The sequence below is a fragment of the Neurospora crassa genome, linkage group II (genome assembly GCF_000182925.2).
Source record: "Neurospora crassa OR74A linkage group II, whole genome shotgun sequence".
NCBI lineage: Eukaryota > Fungi > Ascomycota > Sordariomycetes > Sordariales > Sordariaceae > Neurospora > Neurospora crassa.
The window spans coordinates 2,611,522-2,634,338 of NC_026502.1; the positions used below are offsets into that span (position 1 = coordinate 2,611,522).

General features: G+C 52.3%; 4 protein-coding genes across 7 annotated transcripts; 3 read left to right on the forward strand and 1 right to left on the reverse strand.

Moving 5' to 3' along the window:
* Window positions 1-2,484: 2,484 nt before the first annotated feature.
* NCU01729 lies at window positions 2,485-6,171 on the forward strand. Of its 3 annotated transcripts, XM_011395191.1 has the most exons (3): window positions 2,653-2,682; window positions 2,780-5,024; window positions 5,096-5,904. In XM_011395191.1, the coding sequence occupies exons 2-3, from the start codon at window positions 2,964-2,966 to the stop codon at window positions 5,156-5,158; spliced, it is 2,124 nt and encodes a 707-aa protein (XP_011393493.1). In that variant the 5' UTR covers window positions 2,653-2,682; window positions 2,780-2,963; the 3' UTR covers window positions 5,159-5,904. The 3 variants fall into 3 exon arrangements, with proteins under 3 accessions (XP_011393495.1, XP_011393493.1, XP_011393494.1); XM_011395193.1 differs by having other exon boundaries at window positions 2,485-2,676; window positions 2,780-6,171; XM_011395192.1 differs by having other exon boundaries at window positions 2,653-5,024.
* A 2,315-nt stretch (window positions 6,172-8,486) lies between these two features.
* NCU01728 lies at window positions 8,487-12,633 on the reverse strand (the record flags this gene model as incomplete). 2 transcript variants are annotated; one of them, XM_011395190.1, is made up of 6 exons in its annotated part: window positions 12,350-12,633; window positions 11,220-12,219; window positions 10,709-11,051; window positions 9,841-10,549; window positions 9,620-9,781; window positions 8,700-9,557 (listed from the first exon to the last, which is right to left on the reverse strand). In XM_011395190.1, the coding sequence occupies exons 2-6, from the start codon at window positions 11,392-11,394 to the stop codon at window positions 8,700-8,702; spliced, it is 2,247 nt and encodes a 748-aa protein (XP_011393492.1). In that variant the 5' UTR covers window positions 11,395-12,219; window positions 12,350-12,633. The 2 variants fall into 2 exon arrangements, with proteins under 2 accessions (XP_011393491.1, XP_011393492.1); XM_011395189.1 differs by having other exon boundaries at window positions 8,487-9,557; window positions 10,709-12,219.
* A 2,206-nt stretch (window positions 12,634-14,839) lies between these two features.
* NCU01725 (hypothetical protein) lies at window positions 14,840-17,565 on the forward strand. Its single transcript, XM_950946.2, has 2 exons — window positions 14,840-15,982; window positions 16,053-17,565. The coding sequence occupies exons 1-2, from the start codon at window positions 15,789-15,791 to the stop codon at window positions 17,104-17,106; spliced, it is 1,248 nt and encodes a 415-aa protein (XP_956039.1). The 5' UTR covers window positions 14,840-15,788; the 3' UTR covers window positions 17,107-17,565.
* An 865-nt stretch (window positions 17,566-18,430) lies between these two features.
* Window positions 18,431-22,019, forward strand: NCU01724 (Na/H antiporter). Its single transcript, XM_950945.2, has 2 exons — window positions 18,431-19,213; window positions 19,285-22,019. The coding sequence occupies exons 1-2, from the start codon at window positions 19,096-19,098 to the stop codon at window positions 21,126-21,128; spliced, it is 1,962 nt and encodes a 653-aa protein (XP_956038.1). The 5' UTR covers window positions 18,431-19,095; the 3' UTR covers window positions 21,129-22,019.
* Window positions 22,020-22,817: the final 798 nt, after the last annotated feature.

The window sequence follows — 22,817 nt, forward strand, 5'->3', positions numbered from 1 at the left end:
CACGGTCGGTGTTCTTGGTGAATTTGCGGCTACCACTTATTAGGTTCGACGAGTTCACCTGTTACTTCTCGAGATTGTGATGGCTTCTGCAAAGAGCCACCTCTTATCGCAAAGTAGATGTGCCGCTTTGAGAAACCGACATGTCAGCTTTGGTTACCTGAATCCTTTTGCAGAAACATGGACCGGTTAGTGAAGTGGCCTGCAGTGCCGTGGCAGAGATCAGTCGGGCAGTTATGTGACAGTTAACTGGAAGAAACTCCAACCTTGGCATGAGTGGGATGAGATAGGAAAGGAAAAAAAAAAAAAAAAAAAAAAAAAAAAAAAAGCCACGGAACTGTAGAAGAGACGGAAAGTGTAAATTTGATACGGGAAAGAGAGCCACGTGGAGATAAAGAATCAAGAAAAGGTGGGATAGATATAGAAACCATGAAAAGCTCGGCCGATTTTGAGGTAAACACGAAAAAGAAAAGAGCAAAGGGAAAGAACAAAGTGAAAGAGAAAAAAACAACCAGGAGAGAAAGATAGAAGAGTATTCAAAATCCCGTTCATTTTTTGTCCAGAAAAATTGGCTTGAGCGGTAACAGAGTCCAGGTAGGCTTGTTGACTTTCCCCAAGTTAGCAATGGTTCGAACGTTCACCTGGGCGACCTGGAATAATCCATGATCCAGGGAGTTAGGTGGGTTTCGCTCGGACAATAAAGACAAGTAGTTAGCACGGCAACCAAAACCGCTATCGGATAAATCTACCGATGGCCGAGATGAAAAGGAGACAGTAGTAGGAAATTAGTTGCGTCAGTGCATTTCGGCCTTTTTTTTTTTTCTTGCTTGCGAGAATAAGATCATCAAGATCCGAGCGACAAGCGGATCTTGAACGGAAGGATTTCATATCGGTCTTATGAAAACATTTTTCTTGAAGCTCCTCGGCGATAGAGCTCATCAGGTTTCTCGTTCGGCTCGGTAAGATATATGCTTGCTACGATCTTCTCAAGCCCGGATGTGGGAAAATCAAGATGTAACTTATGTCGTGCAGGAAATCTCACCTGGTCCCGCCTTGTGGGAATGCATCGAAACTGAATGATCTCCTTGGGCGATGCCGTCGTAGACGGTCATTCCTCCGAAATGAATGTTGAAGCCCCGCACACACATTCATGCACGGATTCCTTCTCACGCCATTTTGGAGCGTTGTGGCTGCATTAGACTGGAACGGACCTCGGACGAAGCTGCAGGGCCGTTAACCGTGGGCCAGTTGAATCGGTGATCGTTCAGCCGGGCGGGTATAAGGTTATGTGTGTATGTATGTATGTACCTTGGGGTGCTTGGCTTGGGTATGTGTATGCTGATCATGGTGACTGCGTCGGACGGTCACAACGGACGGTGAATGCCAACCAACAAAGTCTCCGAGTCTCTTTCTCTCGGGACACTTGGTGTTTGGGAACAGTTGCGTGAAAGCGCACCATTGTACGACGACGGTATGGTGTCACGAACGAAACGCCCCTGGACTGGCTCCTGAAGATGGGCGCCTCCAGGAATCCATCCAGACACCCAACCTAGTCGTTAAGCAGCTCGTCCTAAGAACAGGAACTGTGCAGCCAGCAGCGTGGAAGCCAGATTGCCGTTGCAGCAGGTCACCGGCGCAAGTTGATACCGCTACCCGCAACGGCACGCGAGGCCAATGCAAGGCATCTCACCTCTCCGCCGGGTTCCCGGGGGCCATGTGCTCTCTCTGCCATCCATCTCCTGGGCCCCCCCTGGGCCCCAGCCTGCTTGATGGGGACTGATGAACGTTCGTGATGGACGGTTGGCCCGCTGCTGATCCGCTACCAGACGGGGCCGCCAGGGGGTGCACTGGGGTGCAATGGGTGATCCTCCTGCTTCCGAGTCCACCGCAAAAATGACCAAACCCAAGCCCCGAAACACTGTGAATATTTGTCTCATTTTTCCAAAACATGGGAGCCATATTGAGTGAAAAGGTGATCCGAGACCCTGGCAATTTGCCCTTTCCCTTGTTCTCCATTTCAGAAACCGCAAAAGCAGGAAAACAAAATGAGGCATCGCCACCTTTTCATTGGCCTTTGTTCACTTTTTCCCCAGGTTTTTCCATGCAACAGGGGTTCAGCCGGGCAAGTCTGCCAGACCTGCGCCAAACGGAAGAGCGGGACTCAGGCGGCGGGGGCACCACTGACCGGCCGCTGGGAGTTCTGATTTGCTTTGCTAGGTGCAGTGTACCTACCTCTAGGCGACTCGGCCTTGGCTCTTCTGCTCCGGCTGCGAGCTTCCTGGAAACGCAGGAACAGCCAGGGGGACCACGGGCGGATACCCTAGCGGACACCAGGCACACGGGCATCCACCGGAGTAGGTGCTGCTGCTGGGCTTGCTGCTGGGCTTCCACTTGCTGGGGGGGGGGGGGGGGGGGGAGAACGATAGTTCCCTTCGGACGGTCATACTCTCCTTTTTGGCGCCAGAAGTAAACAAAAACCCACTCAATCGCCTGGCACCACCCACGTCCGCGGTTCCCCCAACCTCCCGTAACGCCCACCACCGCTTTTTGATATCCACTCGCTCACCGAATAAACCACTCATTCGTCCGTCGGCACTCCTTTAAACGCACACAAAACCTCGTCGAAGCCGCGTGAGCGAGTCCGCTTCGCCCGACGAAGGAGCGTTGCGATTTCTGCTGGTAGGTGTCAGTCGCCTGTTGCATGACACGCCGCAACCAGAATGCCGCATCGCCTTCCCCCATGCACGCTGACATGTTCACTGATCGACTCTCCTCACGATAGCGAACAACAGCAGACGACACTAGCCAGCCTGGACCCAAGCAAGCCCTCCGCCGACCGATTTGGTCGCCTGCTACGGTCCGCAAAGGCGCGATTCCGCTCGCACCTGCGACCCAACAAGAAGAACGACGAGACGAAAGCCGCCCCACAAAAAAAGGAATTTGTCAACTTCTCGAGACCGAATGCAATGGCGTCGTCTCGTCCTCCACAGTCACCTGCCATCGGCTCCGGCGCCCACAAGTTGAATCACACCTCCTCGGCCGCTAGCTTCAGCCGATTTGTTGAGGGTTCCATGAACGACCGTGTTTCCGCTGCCCCGCCGCCGTCATACCTGGAGGACATGGACGTGGAGGAATACGAGCGACAGTTTGTTGGCACGCCGGCTACCGAACATGCTCCAACCATGGAGCGACACCATACCCGTCAGACTACAACGACTGCTTATGAGCCATCCGCACCTCCACAAGAAAACGAGCAGGAAGAACAGCAGCCGCCGGCGCAGCCGCCGATGGGTCACAGTCACAGTCGCAGCAAGAGCAAGTTCCTCCTCACGCCGCTGTGGGATGGCGTCCGCGAAAAGTTCAGCCTGAGTCGTAGCAAGTCTTGGGGAGCCATGGTGAGCGGTAAAGACGCTATGGGACGGCCCTCTCTGAACACCCAAGCAGACAGCCGATCATCGATACACCGTGGTCGAGGCTCAATCATGACGGCGCCTTGCACTCCATCTGGTGAGACACCACCTCCTGTACCGCCTGTGCCTGTTTTTAGAGGAGCAGCCGCAGCGCTGGCGACGCGCGATCAAGAGGCGGCCAAGGAAGCAGCCAAAAAGTTCTCAGCCGCCGATTACCCCACTAAGGAAGAGGTGATGGAGAGTTACAAGAACTTGGTGGCATCGGGATTCTTTGAACAGCACGCTATTCACGGCACCAGACATCCCCTCCGAGCCGCTCAAAGCGCGGGCACCGTATTGAGTAACAGTCCAATCCGACATGATAGTGTTAATGGTAGGGCTCGCGCCGCCACGACTGCTTTCTCGTCCAGTCGTCCCTCGCCAGTACCCAGCCGCTCAGAGTCGCCAGCTGAGGACCTGAAGCCCTTTGCCGAACATCTGGCACAGAACAATGATGAAAAGAAGTTGCATGCTATTTTCACCAGCTTCCATCGCAAGACAGCGTCAGTACCCGTTAACAACTCGATGGCCCCACCTCCTCTTCCCTCGCCTTCTAGGGAAGAGCCAACACGTACAATTGGTTCTGCCTTTGTGAACGACTATCTTCCTCCACAAACTGATCCGGTGACTGCCCCAGACTCGCCTTCCCGCGGAACGAAGCGCGGTACTGATCCCCATGGCAACAACATTGAGACCAACGTCGACTACGGCTCAATCCGCAAGCTGGCCAAGAAGTTGAGGAAATCACAGTCGAAAATCGAATTTGATGAGCGACCGTCCTCGCCAACCAAGTCCCGTACGTCCACTTCAAGCTTTCGATCCGCCGCCGCGTCCGTCATGTCGGCTCCAGTCGCCATCAAGAACAAGACTTTTATCTTTGGCTCCAAGGATAAGGGAAAGGCCAGGGAGAGCATGGAGAGTAGGCCAGCCACGAGCGCTGGGTTGAAGGGTGACTTTTTGTCAGAAGAAGGCACTGCTTCTTTCTTCTCTCCTCTTCGCCAGGCCACCGGCTTGGACGACGCGATATCTGTTGCCACTCCGGTCCGCCCTGGCCAGGCAAGGATAACCAAGGTACCCAAAAGCCCGTCTTCCTTATCTTTGAGAAAAGGGTTTCTCGGCTTTGTTCGCAGGCGTAATAGTGTCAGTCACAAGCCCCAAAGGGGCGTGGAAGAGCAGTCGACAAGGTGCCATCGTCCGAGCGCGAGTGAAGCGATGCCAGTGACGACAAATACCTACGTACATGCCAATGGTTATCGGAGAGAGGAGGAGGACAGCATGGACCTTGGAAGGGACAGGGACGAGGATGATGCTATGATCATAGACTCTCCTGAACCCGAGTACCAACTGGCAGCATCATCGAATCACCCGGGAACTCCCCAACGACCATCAACCAGTACCTCGACAACAACACCCGTCAGCATACCCAGATTTCACTACCCGAAGCCGACACAGCAACCTCAAAGCGTATCACCACTAAAGACTAGGCCACAGCCCAACCGTGCGCCACCACCAGTACCTGGATATGGCCTCGGTGACGAACTGGTGGCTAAGGAGAGAAACTCAGGCGACAACGGAAGTGTAAGTGGGATTGTCAGCCATCGCGATTCGGGCGTGGGCGGAGCAGGAGAGGATGTTGAAAATATTCACAGGGTATGGTGATTGAGGATGGTGCGAGACGGATGACCAACGAAAACGACTCCACCGAGCCGTGAGCCAAGCGCAACACAAGGTTGAATAATCAATGATCGAAGGACTTTGGTGTGATGTGGCAAGTGAGTACTATACTTGTGACAGTGGGCGGGACAGGAAGAGAAACGAAATCCAACTCGGATGAGGAGAGAAATGGAAGACTTTCTCTTTCCTTCCGAGTTGAAGGATTCCGTCGTGTCCCTTCCCTGATCCACTACACACTGCACTCACTGCCCGCACCGACCTATCGTATCGCTCCTTCCAGCATTGGGAACACTCGCACCCCCACAGCCTCCCACCGCAATCCTTCCTTCCTCCTTCCTTCCTTCTTTCACGACAAAACATCTTGCCAACCGCCGATCATCGGACCATACCATAATAACGTCCATCGTCTTCGTCAGCGATTACGATACGGTCCTCTTCGAATTTCTATTTTTTGCAGCGTCTTTTAGTTCGACTTCGGTACTAGTACATTAGGCAGTACTACTCGAAGTCTCTTACCGATTGACCGGCGGTGCGCCCATGATGTTTTGTCTTCTTCTCCCTGGCGGGTCTCCTTGCCTGGGGAAAGAGAAAAGAAAGCACTATGAGTGCTCAAAGGTGGTTATTGTTGGCATCAGTATCTGTGGTGACATGAGTGGCTATGGCTTCCCTTGTCACGGATTCTGTTGTTTCTCTGTTTTTCTTTGTATTTTCTTCTCTATTTTTCTTGTCTTGATGAGATATGACGATGTTATGACCATAGTTTCTTTTGTCTTTCGTTTGTCGTTGTCGGTGGTTTGCGTTTCCTAGCCTAGCACTTACTTAAAAGGAGCGATGGGCGAAGGAAGATGGGAGGATGAATAGGAGATGTGTCGTTTGGTGGTATAAACAGTCTGAGGGTGGACATGGAAGTTGGTATAATAAGTGTACGACGGATGTTTACTACCGCTCGAACTTGAACAGAGCGGATGAAGGCATGTCCTCACTAGTTACAGTTATATCATATCGATCATGTCTCTGCTCCCTATCTCTTGCTTGCTGAACGTGCACATGGTGTTTCGTAGATATTCTTACTTACTGTTATAGTACCTACCTTTTCGCGACATCGCAGCTGTAATGTTTGAAACCCATTCTCATCCTCAACTTTCCACCCAACACGCCAAGAAGGATGGAATCACAAGGCAGTCACCGCAAAACCCAGCACACCATTCAGCACCTTTCCCCTAGACCTACATAACGTTTACTTGCTTGCCATCCGTCAGCATGATACTCCCAGGCCCAATGCACACCCACCGCTCCGACGCAACGGTACTGACTACACCCGGGACCCTGGAAAACGACCGAAGCGGGTCCTGGTCCCAAGACATCTATGGGCGGGATCCACTCCAATGAGGTCATTCCCAGCCCCAGGGGTCCAGTCTCGCCAGTCTCGCCAGTTCAACCACCAAGGTGCGTAGAGGCAGATCCAATGCAGCGGTGAGTTCGGATCGCCCCGGGCTTCTCGAACGGAGACCATGACAAAGACATTACACTAAAGATAGGAACGATTACGTATGAATGGGAGAGGGTACCTTGGAGAAGGTCGTAAATGCCACAAAGCAGTGTATCCCCATCGTGTAATTGAGGCGCAATGGAGTTCCGCTTGGACATGGACCCAGCTAAAGCTCTCTCGCTCCCTGGACTTACAACTCATTACCCCTACACCGTCGAATGCCAACGGAGATGCCCTGTCAAAAGAACCTTTAAACACAGCTCAGCTGAACCATCGGCCATCAGAGGCTAGGGAGTCCAGGGACACCAGGGCATCCATCCACGTCCCCCCCTTTCCTCCATCCCTTTTCCTTTCCCATTTTTTCCGCCGCTAGGTACAGGGCCACTAAAAGACTGGAGCTGAAAATAGCGACCTAGCGAGCTATGCGTGCAAGTTAAGTGCCGCCGGACTTTCCCATCTTGGCGGTCCGGTCTTCTAGTATAGGTCACACATATGGAACCTGAGCCGCTGAGCCGAACTGAATCCCGGTCATGGATGGGTAGGTATGTCCGTCATAGGCATGGTCTGCTTGGTTGGTACATAGCCTGTCCTGGCGGGCGCTCGTTAGAGCTGTTAGTGTAGAAGCTGCGGGAGGCTGGTAAGCTCTGTCCGTACGGCACGTCCTACACTATACTACCTCTAGTACGGGATCTACCTACCTACGCCGCATGTCATCCATCCATCGGTGGATTCCCCTGACCTCCTTGCCTTCCAAATGCCCATGTACGTACACAGTTACGTTAACAAGCATCAAGCCCATAGGCCACAAAAGTTGGTGCTTTTTGTTTTGTACATGTATTGATCTTCTTTATTTCTTTTCGAAAAATCATTTAGTCCGTCACTTAAAAGGACTCAGACAACGTTGGACCTTTGTCAAAAAAACAACAAAAAAAAGGAGACAATGATTCAGTGTAGTGATTTCACCCTTCTTGGATGAGGACTTGTTAGCGCAGTGTTGTAGTGTAGATCTGCACTAAACGGTGGAGTTACAGAAGGTGAAGATCCCGGGGTACATACGTAGTGAGTGGCGGCGCTATGGTGGAGGACATTTGAGGTACTATGCAGTACATAATGGATGTGGAGCCGATGATGAAGTCGCGAGGGGATAGGTAGAAAACGAAAGAAAAGTTGTAGAAGGCTGTCTTCGAGTATGACGGGTATCTCATGGAGTAGTATATCAAGATGTTGTGACCAGTTGGAACAGTCCCTTCTACCACTACCTATATGTATGTGATCCCCAGTACCACAATATATGCAAATGTAAACAACATGTGATAGCGCCTTGTCTAAAAACAGCAACGAAGAGTTGAGATATACGTATCGTACAGTGTAGTTCAAACTTGTTTGGTTGCGCACAACAGGAATTGACCAGAACAGCATGAGTCCTAGAAAAGCACCCGCTGCTGCGAACATTCTTCGCTTGAAAATAGAATCAAAGGAATGAGGTTAGAAATTTTGGAAAGTCAGAAACATCCAGAATGAGTTGACAATGTTCTGAATTCCTCGATCAATAAAACTCAAAGCCATGAGCCATGATCCTGTTTTGTCCATCCTCGACGGTAAGAGTGGTGATAGATATTCACTTCAAAAAGAATGGAAAAAAGCACTGTCTCCGCCAAAACACCGATGAATTCCCAAGATACAAAACCCGAATCATAACCCCCCCTTCACAGCAAAAAAAAAAAAAAAAAAAAAAAAAAAAAAAACCAGAGAGAAAGTGCTCTACCGAGGGAATGGTTTCGAGTGTCCTCGGCCTTTTTTTTTTTTTTTTCCTTGTTTGACATTTCTCGAATGTGTTCGCGCCGCTCCAAGAAAAAAAAAAAAAAAAAAAAAAAAAAAAAAAAAAAAAAAAAGCTACAAAAGCCCAGATGTTCATCCATTCTTCCATCAAGGTCATCAACTTCGCATCGTCTACGCCCTGTCCTAGGATATACCGTTTTGCGCCAGCTGTGTGACCACAGAAAAAGATAAGAAAAGGACCAAGCCCATATACGCCCCAGATGTATAAAAAATGAATCGCTACAGGAAGCATGTCAACTGCCCCGAGTCCCTCAGTTGTTCCTGTCAGTAGTCTTTTGAGGCCTATAGTTTGGCATCTCTTTGAACCATCCCTGTGCCTCATCGTACTTGTAGGCATGAAATTCGATTCCGTACGGCTTCGGCTCGATAGCGTAGAGCATGCCCAACGGGACATCCAGATCGGCGATGGATTCCCTCGTCAAGTCCATAAAATATGCCATCAGGACACGGCAAACAGATCGGTGGCCGACGATGAGGACGTGGTCGGTTATACGTTCGATTTCGCGTACCATATCACGCAACCTACTTATGACTTGTAGGTAACCTTCACCGCCAACACCAGGATAGATATAATGAAGCTTATCCTTGGACCGCTTCTGGTACTCCTCGGGATACTGCTGCGCAATTTCCTCGTAGGTCATACCCTCAAATGTGCCGGCATTGAGTTCGTTTAGCATTTCCCATTGCTTGACGTCGTAGTCATCGTCGGCATCAAAATACTCGGCAGACTCGATGCTGCGTTTGAGCATCGAAGTCCAGACACAGAAGTTCTTGTCGTCCAACTCCTGATACAGTTCGGGGTACGGAGGCGTGTGGTCGCCGGGTGCTGGCGGGAAGGTCGACGACGCGATCTTGTTCTTTTGCTCGATAAGCCATTCCTTACGCTTGAACGTGATGAAGTTGTAGAGAGCCTGGGCGTAGTAGTGACCACGTTCAGTCAGACCCGAATCGCCGCCCAACTTGTGCAGTTGGTTGTCCTGGCTCTGGCCATGTCGAGTAATCCATATTTGCCTGGGTGCGAGGTTGAATGTGGTCAGATATGAAGCGATGCCGGCCGTCAAGAAACCTCGGAGTCTATGGTGGATAACTTTCCGGCCCACATCGATCATCTTGGGTATGTTAGCACAAGACCTGAAACGATATGTCTAGCTCAAGAGTAACCAAACCATACCTGAATGTACTGCAAATCATTCTCTTCCTCCCACTTGCCGAGCGGCTCGTAAGCACTCTCGTATGCTTTGACACGCTCTCGAAAGTCCGCAAGTGACTGGTGGGGATCCTTATCCTTGTAATCAGGACCGGCAAGCTTCAGGCGCATATTCGCCTCCAAGAGCTGTTTCATTGATTAGTCGAGCACTTTATCGAAACAGCAAAAGGCACAAATAAGCTCACATTTTGATCGTGACATATGCTCTCGATGAAGAGGATGCCCAGTTTGGGCTCCCTTTGTTGAATATGTTCGACAAGAAGCTTTCTCCGATGGACATTGCTGTTGGTGGCATCAAGAATACCCACGGAACCGCCCTGGTGCAGGAGGTAGTTCAGAAGCTCATCGAGGGTGTCAATCGCAACCTGCTCACGGAGCTTCGCTGCAATCTCGTTCTTCGGGTCGAAGAACTTTGCGGACTGATCGATTGGATCCTTGGGGGCTGAATCATCTCGGTGCTCGTTCAAGTCCAGGGTTGTCGGTTCATCCTCTTCCAGCGTAATCTTCGGGGCATCCTTGCCTTTTAGGAGGATGGTGGCTGCTCTTTTGGGTGCGTCGTGGGGATCGTGGTCATCGTGGCCATCCGCCGAAGTCGGAGCAGGCTGATCACCCTTGTGGATGACGCCAGCGGCGATACGTCGGCGGTTCCCCACATTGAAGATCTTTGTGTTATGTTGCTGCCATGAGAGGTAGCGTTGAATTTTCTTGGTAATGTAGGATTTTCCTCTTGCTGGCAGGCCGACCATGATGACTACCAACTTGGCGGCAACATCTCGTTCGGGAATTCTGCCATCGGGAGAAACCCTCGATCGGGTCATACCCGGAATGTTAAGCGTCGTGGCATGCGGTCGTATCCTGGGTGTTACGCAACCCGAATTCTGGCGCATGGGCGGGCTATAGCAGATTACAGTTAGCCTGTGTGAGTCGAGCGCGGACCCCACATCATCACCAACACTGATCGTTGGGATGCACCACCAGAGTACGCGCATAGAAAGTGTATGAGAATGAAACGGGAAGATAAGTTCAGCCTCATGCGGGGTGGGTTACACATACATTCGCGGCGATCCAGGAGCTGTCGAGGGGATGCTCTGGCTGTAAGGGGAGTTGTAAGCTATCGGGTTATGCTGACCAGTGAAACCAAAACCACCGATACCACCGTCCAAGTCGTTGAGCGATCTCAGCGCATGCGAAAAGGCAACGGCGGGCGCTGGTAAAAGAGTGTCATGATGTTCTTTTTCATGGGCTTTTTGCTGTTGGTTGTCCTGCTGTTGTCGATTCGTAGAAGCCTGGACAGAGATCGTCGGCGACGAGGGAGTGGTTGCGGCGGAAGCCATGAGTTGACCCTTGATGGCCAGTTTTCGCAGTGACTCCGGGGGAGACGAGGTCCTGCCAAAGTCTTCGTGAGAGGGAAGGTCAGCCGGATTTTCGGATGCTGGTGTGCAAGAGGGTGCGGAGGTGGAAGCGTTGGGGAGATGAGAAGCAGCCTGGGTCTGCAAGAGAGCCCAGAGTAGATAGCTAGAAGAAGGGTGGTGGTGGTGTTGGTGAGGTTGGACCGGATAGTAACCTTTGCTTGGAAGAGTGCCGGTGGAAGCTGGTCTGTCGGGAAGATGTACGAAGTCTGGGGAGGACGATAAGGACTCGGATTGCGGTGTCATCGACGCCGGGGTATCTGGCGGCGTCGGCGTGGACCACTTGCGAGTGTCCGTGGCTTGTGAAGAAGGCACGGTTTGAGTGTCCATCCAGATTGTTTTTTTTTTTTTTTTTTTTTTTTTGGAGACGGTGCGTGGTGAGGTGGTGAGCTGCGGATTGACGTATTTGGCTTGGGCTGCTGCGACCGAGAGGGTCAAACTGGGTGCGTTGGTGCGCGAGGCCGTGCCAGCGAAGGAACGCTTTGTATTTTGCCTGGTGTGGTTCAGTCCAACCTTTTGGGGGTTGCTGCTGGAGTCGATGACGGGAAACTGGAGCAGGCGCTGGAGTCGATGGTTGGGGACGCAATCGTCTTTTTATTCCACGCCAATCGGCTTTGTTAGAGCGTCAAAAAGGCCCAGTTGCTGGAGCTGGGTATCGTGGGAAATCCGACAGGGTCAATGAGCGAGAAATCTTCTTGTTCTTCGCACTCAGCAGACCTCAAGTTCAAGGCCGAGCGGCGGCGATGGGTTTTTGTGCGGTAGTTGAAGGGTATCTGGCAGTGATGTTTCCTTGGGCGGACCTGGAAATTTTGGAGAAAAAGATGGATCTGAGCACGGGAAGACAATGAAAATTGTTTATATGAGGCCAAGTCGCCACTAACCCTGTCGGGCATAAGAAACCAGATGCGCGGACTTGATGATGATAAATGCGGTACTGCGTGAGTACATTTTTGAGTTTTTGAGCGGGCATGGACAGAGGGGCCCGGACCAGACCTGCTCCCGCGTGGAGCAAGAACTCAAACGTGGATCCTGAAAGTCGTCAAGGGCTCCGCTATGCCAGACGGGGACCTACCCTGGTCCCTCACCCTGGAACCGGTTGGACGAGTGTCGACGTCTGCCGTGCTGCAGATGGACGTCGTGCGTGGGATGCACTTCCTGTTAGGGCCAGAGGGGGTGCTGTCAGTGAGTGTCAGGAATGCGCTAGCAACTTACAGTAATGGGGTGATGACTGGACCCTCCGGCCCATCTTGTCAAAGAAAAACCTGAACTTGTTGAATCATCTTACCACGACCATGAACCGCCACACGGTACCCAATGACGACTTCGGTCCGTCCTCGCCAGCGCAACAGCTCTGCCGGGGGGGCTGCGCAACGCCAAGCACACCTTGAAATTAGCGCTGTTCCACGCAAACGACAAATGGAGGCGAGAGTGTCGCGGTATAAGTCAGTCGATTCAGCTCGGATCCAAGACTGCACTGATTTCGACACGGAACTGTAATCAGGTCGCGTATGACTGCGGTCTTGTCGGCGACACCATTGAAAGGCTTGGCTGCTTGGCTGTGGTGTTTGCGAGATTAACGAGTCTAAGTGACGATCGGCTGTCTAGGGTCCTTTCTACTCGGTGGTGGTATAGGTTCTGGGCGCCGATGATGTTGCTGATCTTGAATATGATGCCCAGAAAACTGATACCGAGAGATATTTGTCAGTGGAAGATGACACTGGGAGTGCAAGAACGTATTTTTACCCCCTGGCCAGAGACAGCCGCTACCCTCCTCCAGTCCTTATCAACGTGCATATGGTTAGTCCTGATTCGATTATTATGCGGGCATCAAAGCCCAGGACGACACTTGTGTGCAAAGAACAAAAGCTGTCATTGCGAAAGAGGCACCATCCGTCACCACAGGACGGAGGTGCTATTGGCCGGAGAGCCAGGCAAACAGGGGAGCTTCACTACGCACATCCATGGAAGGACGCAGTCATTACCAGACGCCTTATCGGGGATCCGAAAATTGGCGGTTAGGACGGACGGACATGAACATGAATATAAATGGATGCGGCGGATTGGTCTTGGCCGCTTTCTGACTGTGGGCGGTGGCTGCATTCTTCTCGGAATACCACTACTGTACGCTTTGTCCAGGGTTTGGTCTACGGGGACACGCAGCACTCGGCCGTGATGGATGTCATCCAGTATTGACCACGGCCAACCAGGAACTGGAACATTCCCTACGGTACTTTCCATTCTGGTCCTTTCCCGTCGGTGAGTAACTCCGCGGTTCTCAAGATGCTGGCGCTCCGGCTCCTGGTATAGACATGGAAGGTCAGCACCTCCATGATGGGATCCGGCTGGGCGGTGCCACAAACGGGCAGATTCAGCGGCTCGGCAGTGATGCTCCCCATCTTCGTCCGATGTCTCCTCAAGATCGCCATGAGGATTGTAGTGTATGGCGTGAACAACATGTAGAAAGGCCTCCTCCGTCTTCGGAGTTCCGATATGTAGAGTACGTACAGAAGGCATATGCACGTGTTACTACACAGTAAGTACGTGTGAGCGTCAATAGACCTGTAGGTTGATAATGATGATGATGATGATGATGATGATGGTGATCATGATAGAGTGTCGTTGTACAAGCGCCGCATCCAAGGCGTGAATGATGCAAAGTGATATAGATTACCATGTTGCCCGTCATGGGAAATGCGCCAAAGTGGAAATCCGCGGGCTGGACGAGTGCCCGGGAACCTAATTCTACCTCAATCTACATCTTGCAGCGGGCTGGATTTTAATGCACCTTGTCCGCTGCTGCCGGTGTTCGTTTGTGCTCTGGTACTTGACCTGACGTGTTGGGTGTCATGCAGTTTTGGAGGCAGGTGAGGATCAAGGAAAGGTCCAAGATTGTAGACAGGAATTGTGTACAACAACGACTTGTAGGTAGCGGAGTGTCAGGCGGCCACAGTCCGGTGGCATCCAAGTAAGATGGGCCCCCACAAACCGGCGCCATCGTGCTGTGCTGCACGACAGCGGAGTGTTCAGTTTAAACATTGGATGACAGGGCGCCACCACAATCTACACTAGTGTCCGGTTGTGGGCGTGGTGATGCTACCACATCCGCACAGGGTAAGAAGCTTGGCTAGCTTAGCTTCATCTCAGTTCATGTTGAGCATTCGCTCTGCTTGAGCATGATCGACGGGAAGGACAACGGGCGGCACCACCTGTCTAATTGCCGGAGACGAGATCTTAGATTGAGGCCGCTTGGCAACGCCCGAAGTTGGGAAGAGATGATTATCTGACTCGCCAAGAGGGCTTCCTTTGTTGGTAAGATGAAGAGATCGACTGTGTGTGGGGGACCTGAAGAGAAGATGAGGTGCGTGTTGGTCGAGACCTCTCTGATAATGAAACAAGTATCGTTTCATTATGTCGACAAAGTGCAAGCCATCATCGGCAAAGGTTCTCGAATTTCTTTCTTCACGAGACAACCATCTCAATCCCGCCAGGAAAGTCGCACGGGTTCAATCGCCGACTTTTAATTTGTCTACACCCCAACACTTCAAGACTGGGCCTCTTTGTACCTAGTGTAGGATATTCACCATGTGCATTACAACTAACCTCGTATACCATAAATGGAGCTCTTTCTACTCCTGCAGACGTTTCTAACGTCTTCACACTCTGTCACAGACCTACCTAGGCACCTAATTCCAAAAATTCCTTGAAGAAAAAGTATGGACCCAGAGATACGTATATAGCGGCTCTACTTCTCACCTACAAGGCTTAATCCTGCTGACGGGATTGGTTGCTGGGCTACATGTGAAAGCGGGACCCCGCAGCATACAATATACAGTAAGTACACTTACATACAGATTGAAAAGATAGCGGGGCAGGCAAAGGTCAGTCAGTTCATGAACCTCAAAACTTTGAGTTTGACCAAGGACATGGAACAACGAGCAAAAAGCCCCTTTCGTTGCCTGCCGAAGAAGCAATCGCTTTTTTCCGTTGAGGTTGTTCCCTCTGGGGGGAAGCCTGGTCCCGGTCTGCGCCAGTGCATGGTGTGGAATGCGGACGAAAATCCATCAAATGTTTGCGGCCTCCCGTGACGCGGGGTGGCCCTGACCCTGACATTCAAATGTTCGGAGATACAGTCTCTGTGGTGGGGGACTGTCCGCTATCCGCTCAGGTGGGGCATATTTTTTTTGTCTGAATGAGCCCGGTCCCGACAGAGACGGCGACACGACCCAAGGACCTACCCAGCCACGGGCAACGCGCACGCAAACGGGCAATAAGCGACGGCAAGCTGGAAGCGCATCTCTGTGCTTTCACTCTTTGCGACATTGCACTGGCAGTTTGCTTTCCTCAGCTGCTTGGTTGACGACGGGAAAACATTGTCTGTTCTTTCCCGGCTCTGGATCCTCCTTTCGTCTTGCTGGACAGGTACTAGCCACTCTCACCACTATGGTTCCCTCCCTTCTTCCTCAATCGGTCCAGTCTCGCTCATTCACCCGCGACCAAGTTCTCCTCAAGCCTCTACCTTGCCAGTTTTGCTCGACCCTCTCTTCAGCCTGATCCCGAGAACCTGCTGCCATCATACCTCTACGCTCCGGCTCCGAACGATCTCTACACCTTCAGTACGACGGTTTACCGACTTCGAGTTTCGCACGCGCTCCATTCCCTTTCCAGCCGACATCATCCAAATATCAGAGTTTGCCGGTCAAAGAGCTCTACACACTTTTGCAAAGATGCCTCACGAGGACAAGTCCATGGGGGCAGTCCTTGCTGCGCAGGATCCCATCATCCAAAGCCTCGTACGCGAAGAAGTCGACCATGGAGTCCTTATTCCCCTCAAGACAACTCTCGAACTAAGGGACGACCACGTTACGGGCCGGGTACTGATCACCCGAACTCCCGTCAAGTCGGCGAACCCTACTATCAGGTACGTCCCCTGCTGCAGTCCCCCAAGCCTCTTACCTCTCCGTGTCACACAAGCTGACGTTTATTGCAAGCCTCTTGCGCGATATGCTACCTGAGGAAATCGTTAAGGGCGTTCCGCACCTACGCAGATGCGCCAAGCCAGGCGACCTACCCGCCCATCTCAAGACCCAATTCATGAACGAGACGCCCCAGAGCCGACAAATCCACACGGGCAAGTCGAACTGGATCTATATCATTCTTGGTCCCGAGTCCCAGCTGTCGCGCGACGAGCTAGTCCAGGCCCTCAAGACGATCGAGGGACTGGAAGAAGACATCTTCATCCGCAGTGTCCCTGTTCCCATGGTCGCTCCCACCTCGCAGATTCAGGCCGCCATGTGGTCCCAGCACTTCTGGCCCACTCTTTACCGCAAGAATAACCCTCTTGGACCGCATCCCGCCATGGTATCCCGAAGCACAGAAGAGATTACAGACGATGCTGCGATATGGATGACATTGGCCCACCAGGTGGCCGAGCAGACTCAGGCCGCTGGTCACGGAGAACCCATGGGGGCTTGTATCGTCCAGCGTGAGGAAGGCAACAAAGTCACCCTTGTCGCCCTTGCTGCTGACGCTCGTTGGCGCTGCCAGGGAAAGACGGGATGTACTGGGAATCCTATGGCGCATTCAGTCCTTCGTGCCATCAGTATGGTTGCCCAGAAGCTAGTGCGTGCGGAGAACAAGAGGACCGACACGTTCCAAACCCCAATTCTCGAGTTTGAGGCCTTCCAAGACAAGCCTCTTCTTGACGACGAGCAAAAGGTCTTTGAGATTGACCATCCGTCTCCTGATGGATACCTCTGCCACGGGCTCGAGATGTACCTTACGCATGAGCCTTGCGTAATGTGCTCCATGGCCATCCTTCACTCGCGCATGGGCAAAGTCGTCTTTCGTCATCGTATGCCGCTGACGGGCGGGCTCTGCGCTGAGAACCGTGGCAGCGATCACCCATCGCTTAATGGCGCGGACGGTGGTCGTGGCCTTGGGCTGTTTTGGCGGCGAGAACTCAACTGGAGCTTGGTGGCCTGGGAATGGGAGTCCAATGGCTGCTTAAAGCCGCTGCCGGTCAACCAGATGATCCATGCCTGATGATGTTGTGAAGAATGGAGGGGAAGTAGGTGGTACGCATTACAGGAAACTGCTATAATCTCACAGGGTACGCTTTGGTATGCACTTTTTTTGGGGGGAGAGGGTTGCGGAAACAGACGGCAGAGGAATTAGGTAGTCCTCTCTGGCCTCTCTGTCGGTTTTTGATGTTATTGAACAAGCATTTTTGAGCAAACAAAGGGTCGGAAACAGGAGCAGAGGGTTACGGCGTTTGGCAAAGGTTTTATCCCCCCATTGTCCTTTTAAGTTGAGCATCAGTTGCATGGTAGCGAGAGCCCGCAAGCAGGCGTTACGAAAGGACAAGATTACTGGACTGGCCGTTCTGGTCTTATGAGGTAGAGATATTTGCTGCTGGAATACTGCATGGATGGGTTTGAACAAATGGAAGAGCTAGCTCGGCGTCATTGCTTACAATGAGAAAATCAATTCCCTTTAACGGAGCAAATTTGTATCGCGTTTTGTCTGAGATAGGTTATGGCAAATCGGTGGCTCCCCTTCCTAGCGGTTTACGTCTTAAAGCATGCGGCAGATATCAAATCCCCAGCCTTTGTCATCACTTGCCCCGGCAGCCAAGTCGCACTGGTATCTGTGGGGACCCTATCTCTACCTCTAAGTATTGAACAGAATTGCACCGTTAAAGGGATATTCTTTCATAGCATGCTGAGCTTGTGTAATTCCCGCACCGCCTTTGGATGTTTACTCAGCTTGAACATATGACTGGTCTGCGTTTTTAACAGGATGACAATTCTTATATCCGATATCTCAACATTGCCCTGGTTCTCTCTGGTGCATGTCAAATACTGCGAAGGCGCCGAAGCGTCAGCTGAGACGACAAACCAGCGTGCCGAAAACCGCCAAACTTTTCCTAACATTCGAAAATATAGGGACTTCGAGTTGTGACCTCATCGTCTCTTTTCGGCCTTCCCGCCGACGGCGAGACGAGACTTCGCCGATCGACTAACGGCCGAAGGTATGGGACTGTTCAAGTTGTTCAATGGGACAAAAGCAGGGCCCGTCCCGCTCCGAGCTATTCGTCAGGCTAATTTGAACGGCGGGAGCGACATTCGTCTGGCTTACTTGTATTCCATTCCTCCCAACTGATTACCTAGTCTGAACCACAAAAGCCATATGGCGTTTTGGTACAAGAATCCAATACGGATTAATATTCTTCCCACTAGTCAGAGGTTGGGTTTGAAGACCCCAAACGTGTGTGACTTTTGTTCAATGGGACAAAAGCAGGGTCCGTCCGCTTGGGCCCGCTCCGGGCCCTGCACTACGTAGGTAGCGACTCGAGGCCGCTGCAGTAGCGAACTAGCCTCATGGATCCCTGTTATTTGCGTTGCTTCCTCAACTTCGTCCATTCCTCCGTTCCTTCCCTCATCATAGAAAGGACCACAGCTGACAGTTAGAGGCAACTCGCTGTCTGCAAAGAAATCCCAATAAAATACAACTCGTTCCTTCAATCGATCAATCTTTACATCTCTCTTTGCCGAGCACATCTTCTCCAGTACTAGTCTTCTCCGTCTGTGTCACCGGGACCTCACCGCCGACGACACCGCCAACCTCGTACTGCGAAGAAGCCGAGAACACTTCCATTTGAAGTAGCTGGATAGTCGGCTTCGCGGAGTGAGACTTCTGTCCACAAACTGGCAAGCAAGGCTCGTTCCCATGATCTGCCTGGTCGAGATTGCTTTCCTCACCCAAAGTGTCTTCTGCTTGATGGCTCAATAACATATGCTTCCCACTGCCGTGCAAATATTCAGCCCGGTTGACGCCTAGACTAGACTCTAGACGTACAAATACTATCTACACATTGTTGTAGAACTTACTCGACAAGAAGATCTGGTCCACAGGGGTCCTCTAGATATCAAGACAAGCTTTGCGATTCGCAGTCATCGTCTTGGCTCGAACTTGGCTTTTGTGAGACAAGAGTCTTGGAACTCTTAGCAGTCTTGGAGGACCGATTTCAAGATGCCAGCCTTAGCCATCACCAACTTCAACATCGTGTTGAGCGTCCTAGGAGGATGGATCTCGCTCTTCGGGCTGGTCTCATACCTCTGCAAGGAAAGCTACTACATGTCCGAAGCCTGTAAGTACATTCACAGACTTGGACGTCCATACGCCCGACCACTTGTACTGACCTTCGTTCTCGAATTGTAGTCATCTCCTTATTGGTAGGCGTTGCTTTCTCCCCTCGCGCCGCCAACTTCATACGTCCTCTTGCCTACGCCGACTATGACCCCCTCACATTGCAGGCGATTACCCTCGCTTTCTCCCGTCTTGTCCTAGGCGTACAGCTTGTCCTTGCCGGCGTTCAACTTCCTAGCAGATACCTACAACAACAATGGCGCCCACTCTCCATGCTACTTGGCCCTATCATGTTCATGATGTGGATCGCGACCAGCCTGCTCGTCTGGGCTCTCGTGCCCAGCTTTGGCCCCAACGGCATCGGCTTCTTGAAGGCACTGGTTGTCGGCTCGTGCGTGACGCCCACGGATCCGGTTCTCTCCAACGTCATCGTCAAGGGCCGATTCGCCGATCACAATGTTCCTAAGGAGCTGCAGCGGATCATCGTCGCCGAGTCGGGCGCCAACGACGGACTCGGCTACCCCTTCCTCTTCTTTGCGCTGTATCTGATCAAGTACATGGGACACGACTACCCCGGCGACGGCGCGGGCTCCGGCAGGGCCATGGCGCTGTGGTTCTACGAGACGTGGGTGTACACCATCATCCTGTCCATCGTCTACGGTGCCGCGGTTGGCTGGATCGCCAAGGAGCTGCTCCACTGGGCCGAGGAGCGCAAGTTCGTCGACCGAGAGAGCTTCCTCGTCTTTGCTATCTCACTGGCGCTCTTCATCACGGGAACGTGCGGCATGATTGGCAGCGACGACGTGCTCGCGTGCTTCATCGCGGGTAACGTGTTCACCTGGGACGACTGGTTCCGGCTGGAGACTCTCGATGACTCGCTGCAGCCGACCATCGACATGTTGCTCAACGTCACCATCTTCATGTGGTACGGCGCCGTGTGCCCCTGGGAGATGTTTCTGCGCAACGGCGTGGGCATGCAGATCTACCGGCTCATCGTGCTCGGGATCCTGGTCCTCCTGCTGAGGCGCTTGCCGTGGGTGTTTATCGCGCACAAGATCCCTTGGGGCCGCAAGATGATCCCCCAGATCGAGGGCGCCACGCAGGCCATCTTTGTGGGCTTTTTCGGGCCCGTGGGCGTCTCGGCCATCTTTTACCTATACATCACGCTCGAATTCCTCAGAGGCATGGACGGCCCCGACGGTAAGCCGCGCGAGGACGTCAAGGACTTGGCGGAGACGGTCACGGTGGTGGTTTGGTTCATTGCCATCTGTAGCATCGTTGTTCACGGCCTGAGCATCCCGGTGGGAAAACTCGGTTTCCATCTCCCTCGCACACTTTCCAAAGGTCTTAAGAGCGGTGCGGCGTCGCCCTCGCGCTCGGTTTTCCCGGACTCCAGGCGTTCTAGCGGTGGACCTCTGCCATCATTTAACGTTGGCGGCAGGGTCAGCTCCTTCTTCACCGGCAGGACATCGGGGTGGGCAAGACCTGCTGAGAGACAATCCGATGACGAGCACAATACAGAGAGACATGGTGAAACCGACTATGGTCAGCAAGGTATTCCGTTGACGCGTCCTGTCTACAGAATCGGTGGAACCATTATTCGCAATCCTCCTGCCTCTGATACCGATGCTGTTGAATCCGAGCCGAAAGATGTTGCGGCTGTGGGTGACGTTGAAGGGCCATCTCAATCTCAGTCTCGGCTTGATACTACTCCTACCAACTCGAGCAATATGACTCTGGATGACGGGAGACGGGGAAGAGGGGTTTCGGCCACACCTGCGGCTCGCGAGGCAGCGGGTTCCAAGTCACATAGTCGAGCGCCAGGGCGGTCTATTCGGTTCCCTGATGATAACAGCCAGGGTGTTGGCAGCGCGCCAACGCTTGTTGGTGAGAACACGGCCGGTGTCAAACAGTAGTATGCTGGGTTAGTCGGATCTTGGCGTTGATGTGTGCCGGAAGACCCCGGTATTCACCAGGTGAAGAGAAGACTATTTGTTGAGAAAGAGGGGTTGAAGAGGAGAATGGGTGGAGGCAGATCCCGTACCAGGTTCAACCAGAAGCTTTGGGATCTAGAGAAGATTGTAGTTTTGTTTGGAGTAGGTGAAGAGGAAGCAGATAGGACGGAGGGTATCCTAGGTGGGGAGAATCTGGAAGATCAGCGAAGTTGAACGAGGGGCAATATCGTGTAGATACATAGAAAAGAGGTCCAAGTCTAGTAGACAAACGTAGAAACCAATGTAGACTAGTTGCCAGACTATCCTTCTGACGTTACCAACTCCTCTATTTCGAATATTTTACTTCCTTACCGGGCAACCGCACCATGTACTGTGTACTCTCTCCCCCAACAACCCACCTCGGTTCGGCCCCCGCGGCCGTCTTTGCACACCCCGCGGCCTCCGTCAACCGATCGGCATCCGCATAGCATTCCGCAGAGCACCCGACCCGCTCCACTTACCGGGCCGGTTCCGATGGCCGGGCCATCTTTGCTCAATTCTTGCTTCGTAGACGGTCCGGGTTGTATTTTACGTACAATACATAGCCGAACATGTGGCTAGTCCTAGTGGCCAGTGTCGTGTGGTGTCATTTTGCTTAGTGTAGTTAGCGTCCGGTGCTGCGGAGGAAACTACTGTAGCGGGTCATTAGTAGGTTGGGAGGTTGTTGCCGCTCCCTAGATTTTTCCCCTCTTTGGAGTCCGGAGCCGGGAAGTCACGATGGTGTTGCATCCTGATTTTTATTTGCAACTTTTCGGAAGCAGTGAGAGATATCGCGCCTTTCTGACTTTCTGGACCAGTTGTTCGTTGGTTCTCGATGCGAGAAGATCCAACTGAAGATAGCAAATGCAAGATTATCGACGGTAGGCAGAAATGGGTATAACGGCATCGTGTTTACTGTATGTCATATATCGAAAGCCTCGACGGCGCGGGAAAAACAGGACGCTGACTGGCGAGAAATGTGACGGATCAGCATGGTCGGCGTAGTTAGGTACTCCTGCAGTTCATGTCGTTGGATGCAGGCGAGGCAGCGCCGTCACCACGAGAAAGGCGCCCCATGGACCCATTCACGCTGTGACTCAAGCTGCTGAGAATCTCAGATCTAACGTTCTCTCCTCTTTCTCTTTTCACTCTCTTGCATCCTTGGCGGACAAGATTTCTAGCCGGCGTCAAAGTATGCTGTAGTATGTGTATATGTAGAAGCCGACAAGATGCTTGTGCTGTTGTGTAACTCCCAGACTCGCAGCCCAACAGCCAATATTGTCTCCACCAAAAGGAGACGACGACTTTTTCTCGACCTGTGAGGTCTGGAGGTGAGCCTCCTCTTGTGGACTTGGGGAGGAGAGGTAAGATGCAGAGCACGAGCCACATCTGCAAAGTCATCCATCGAGACTGCTCCAGCCGGAGGGAGGAATTTGGACTAATGCACACGGTTTTTTTTTTTTACCGTGTGCGCAACTAGGTAGTATATATAATGTGGGAATTGGTTGATTCCTCGGAGCAGCCTTTGAGGATTTGGGTTTGGGGCCTAATGTTAGAATATCTTTCTGTGGCTGATACTCTCGTCTTCCGTCATCATTCTCCAACATCGTCGACGGATGTTCTCTGTCAAGC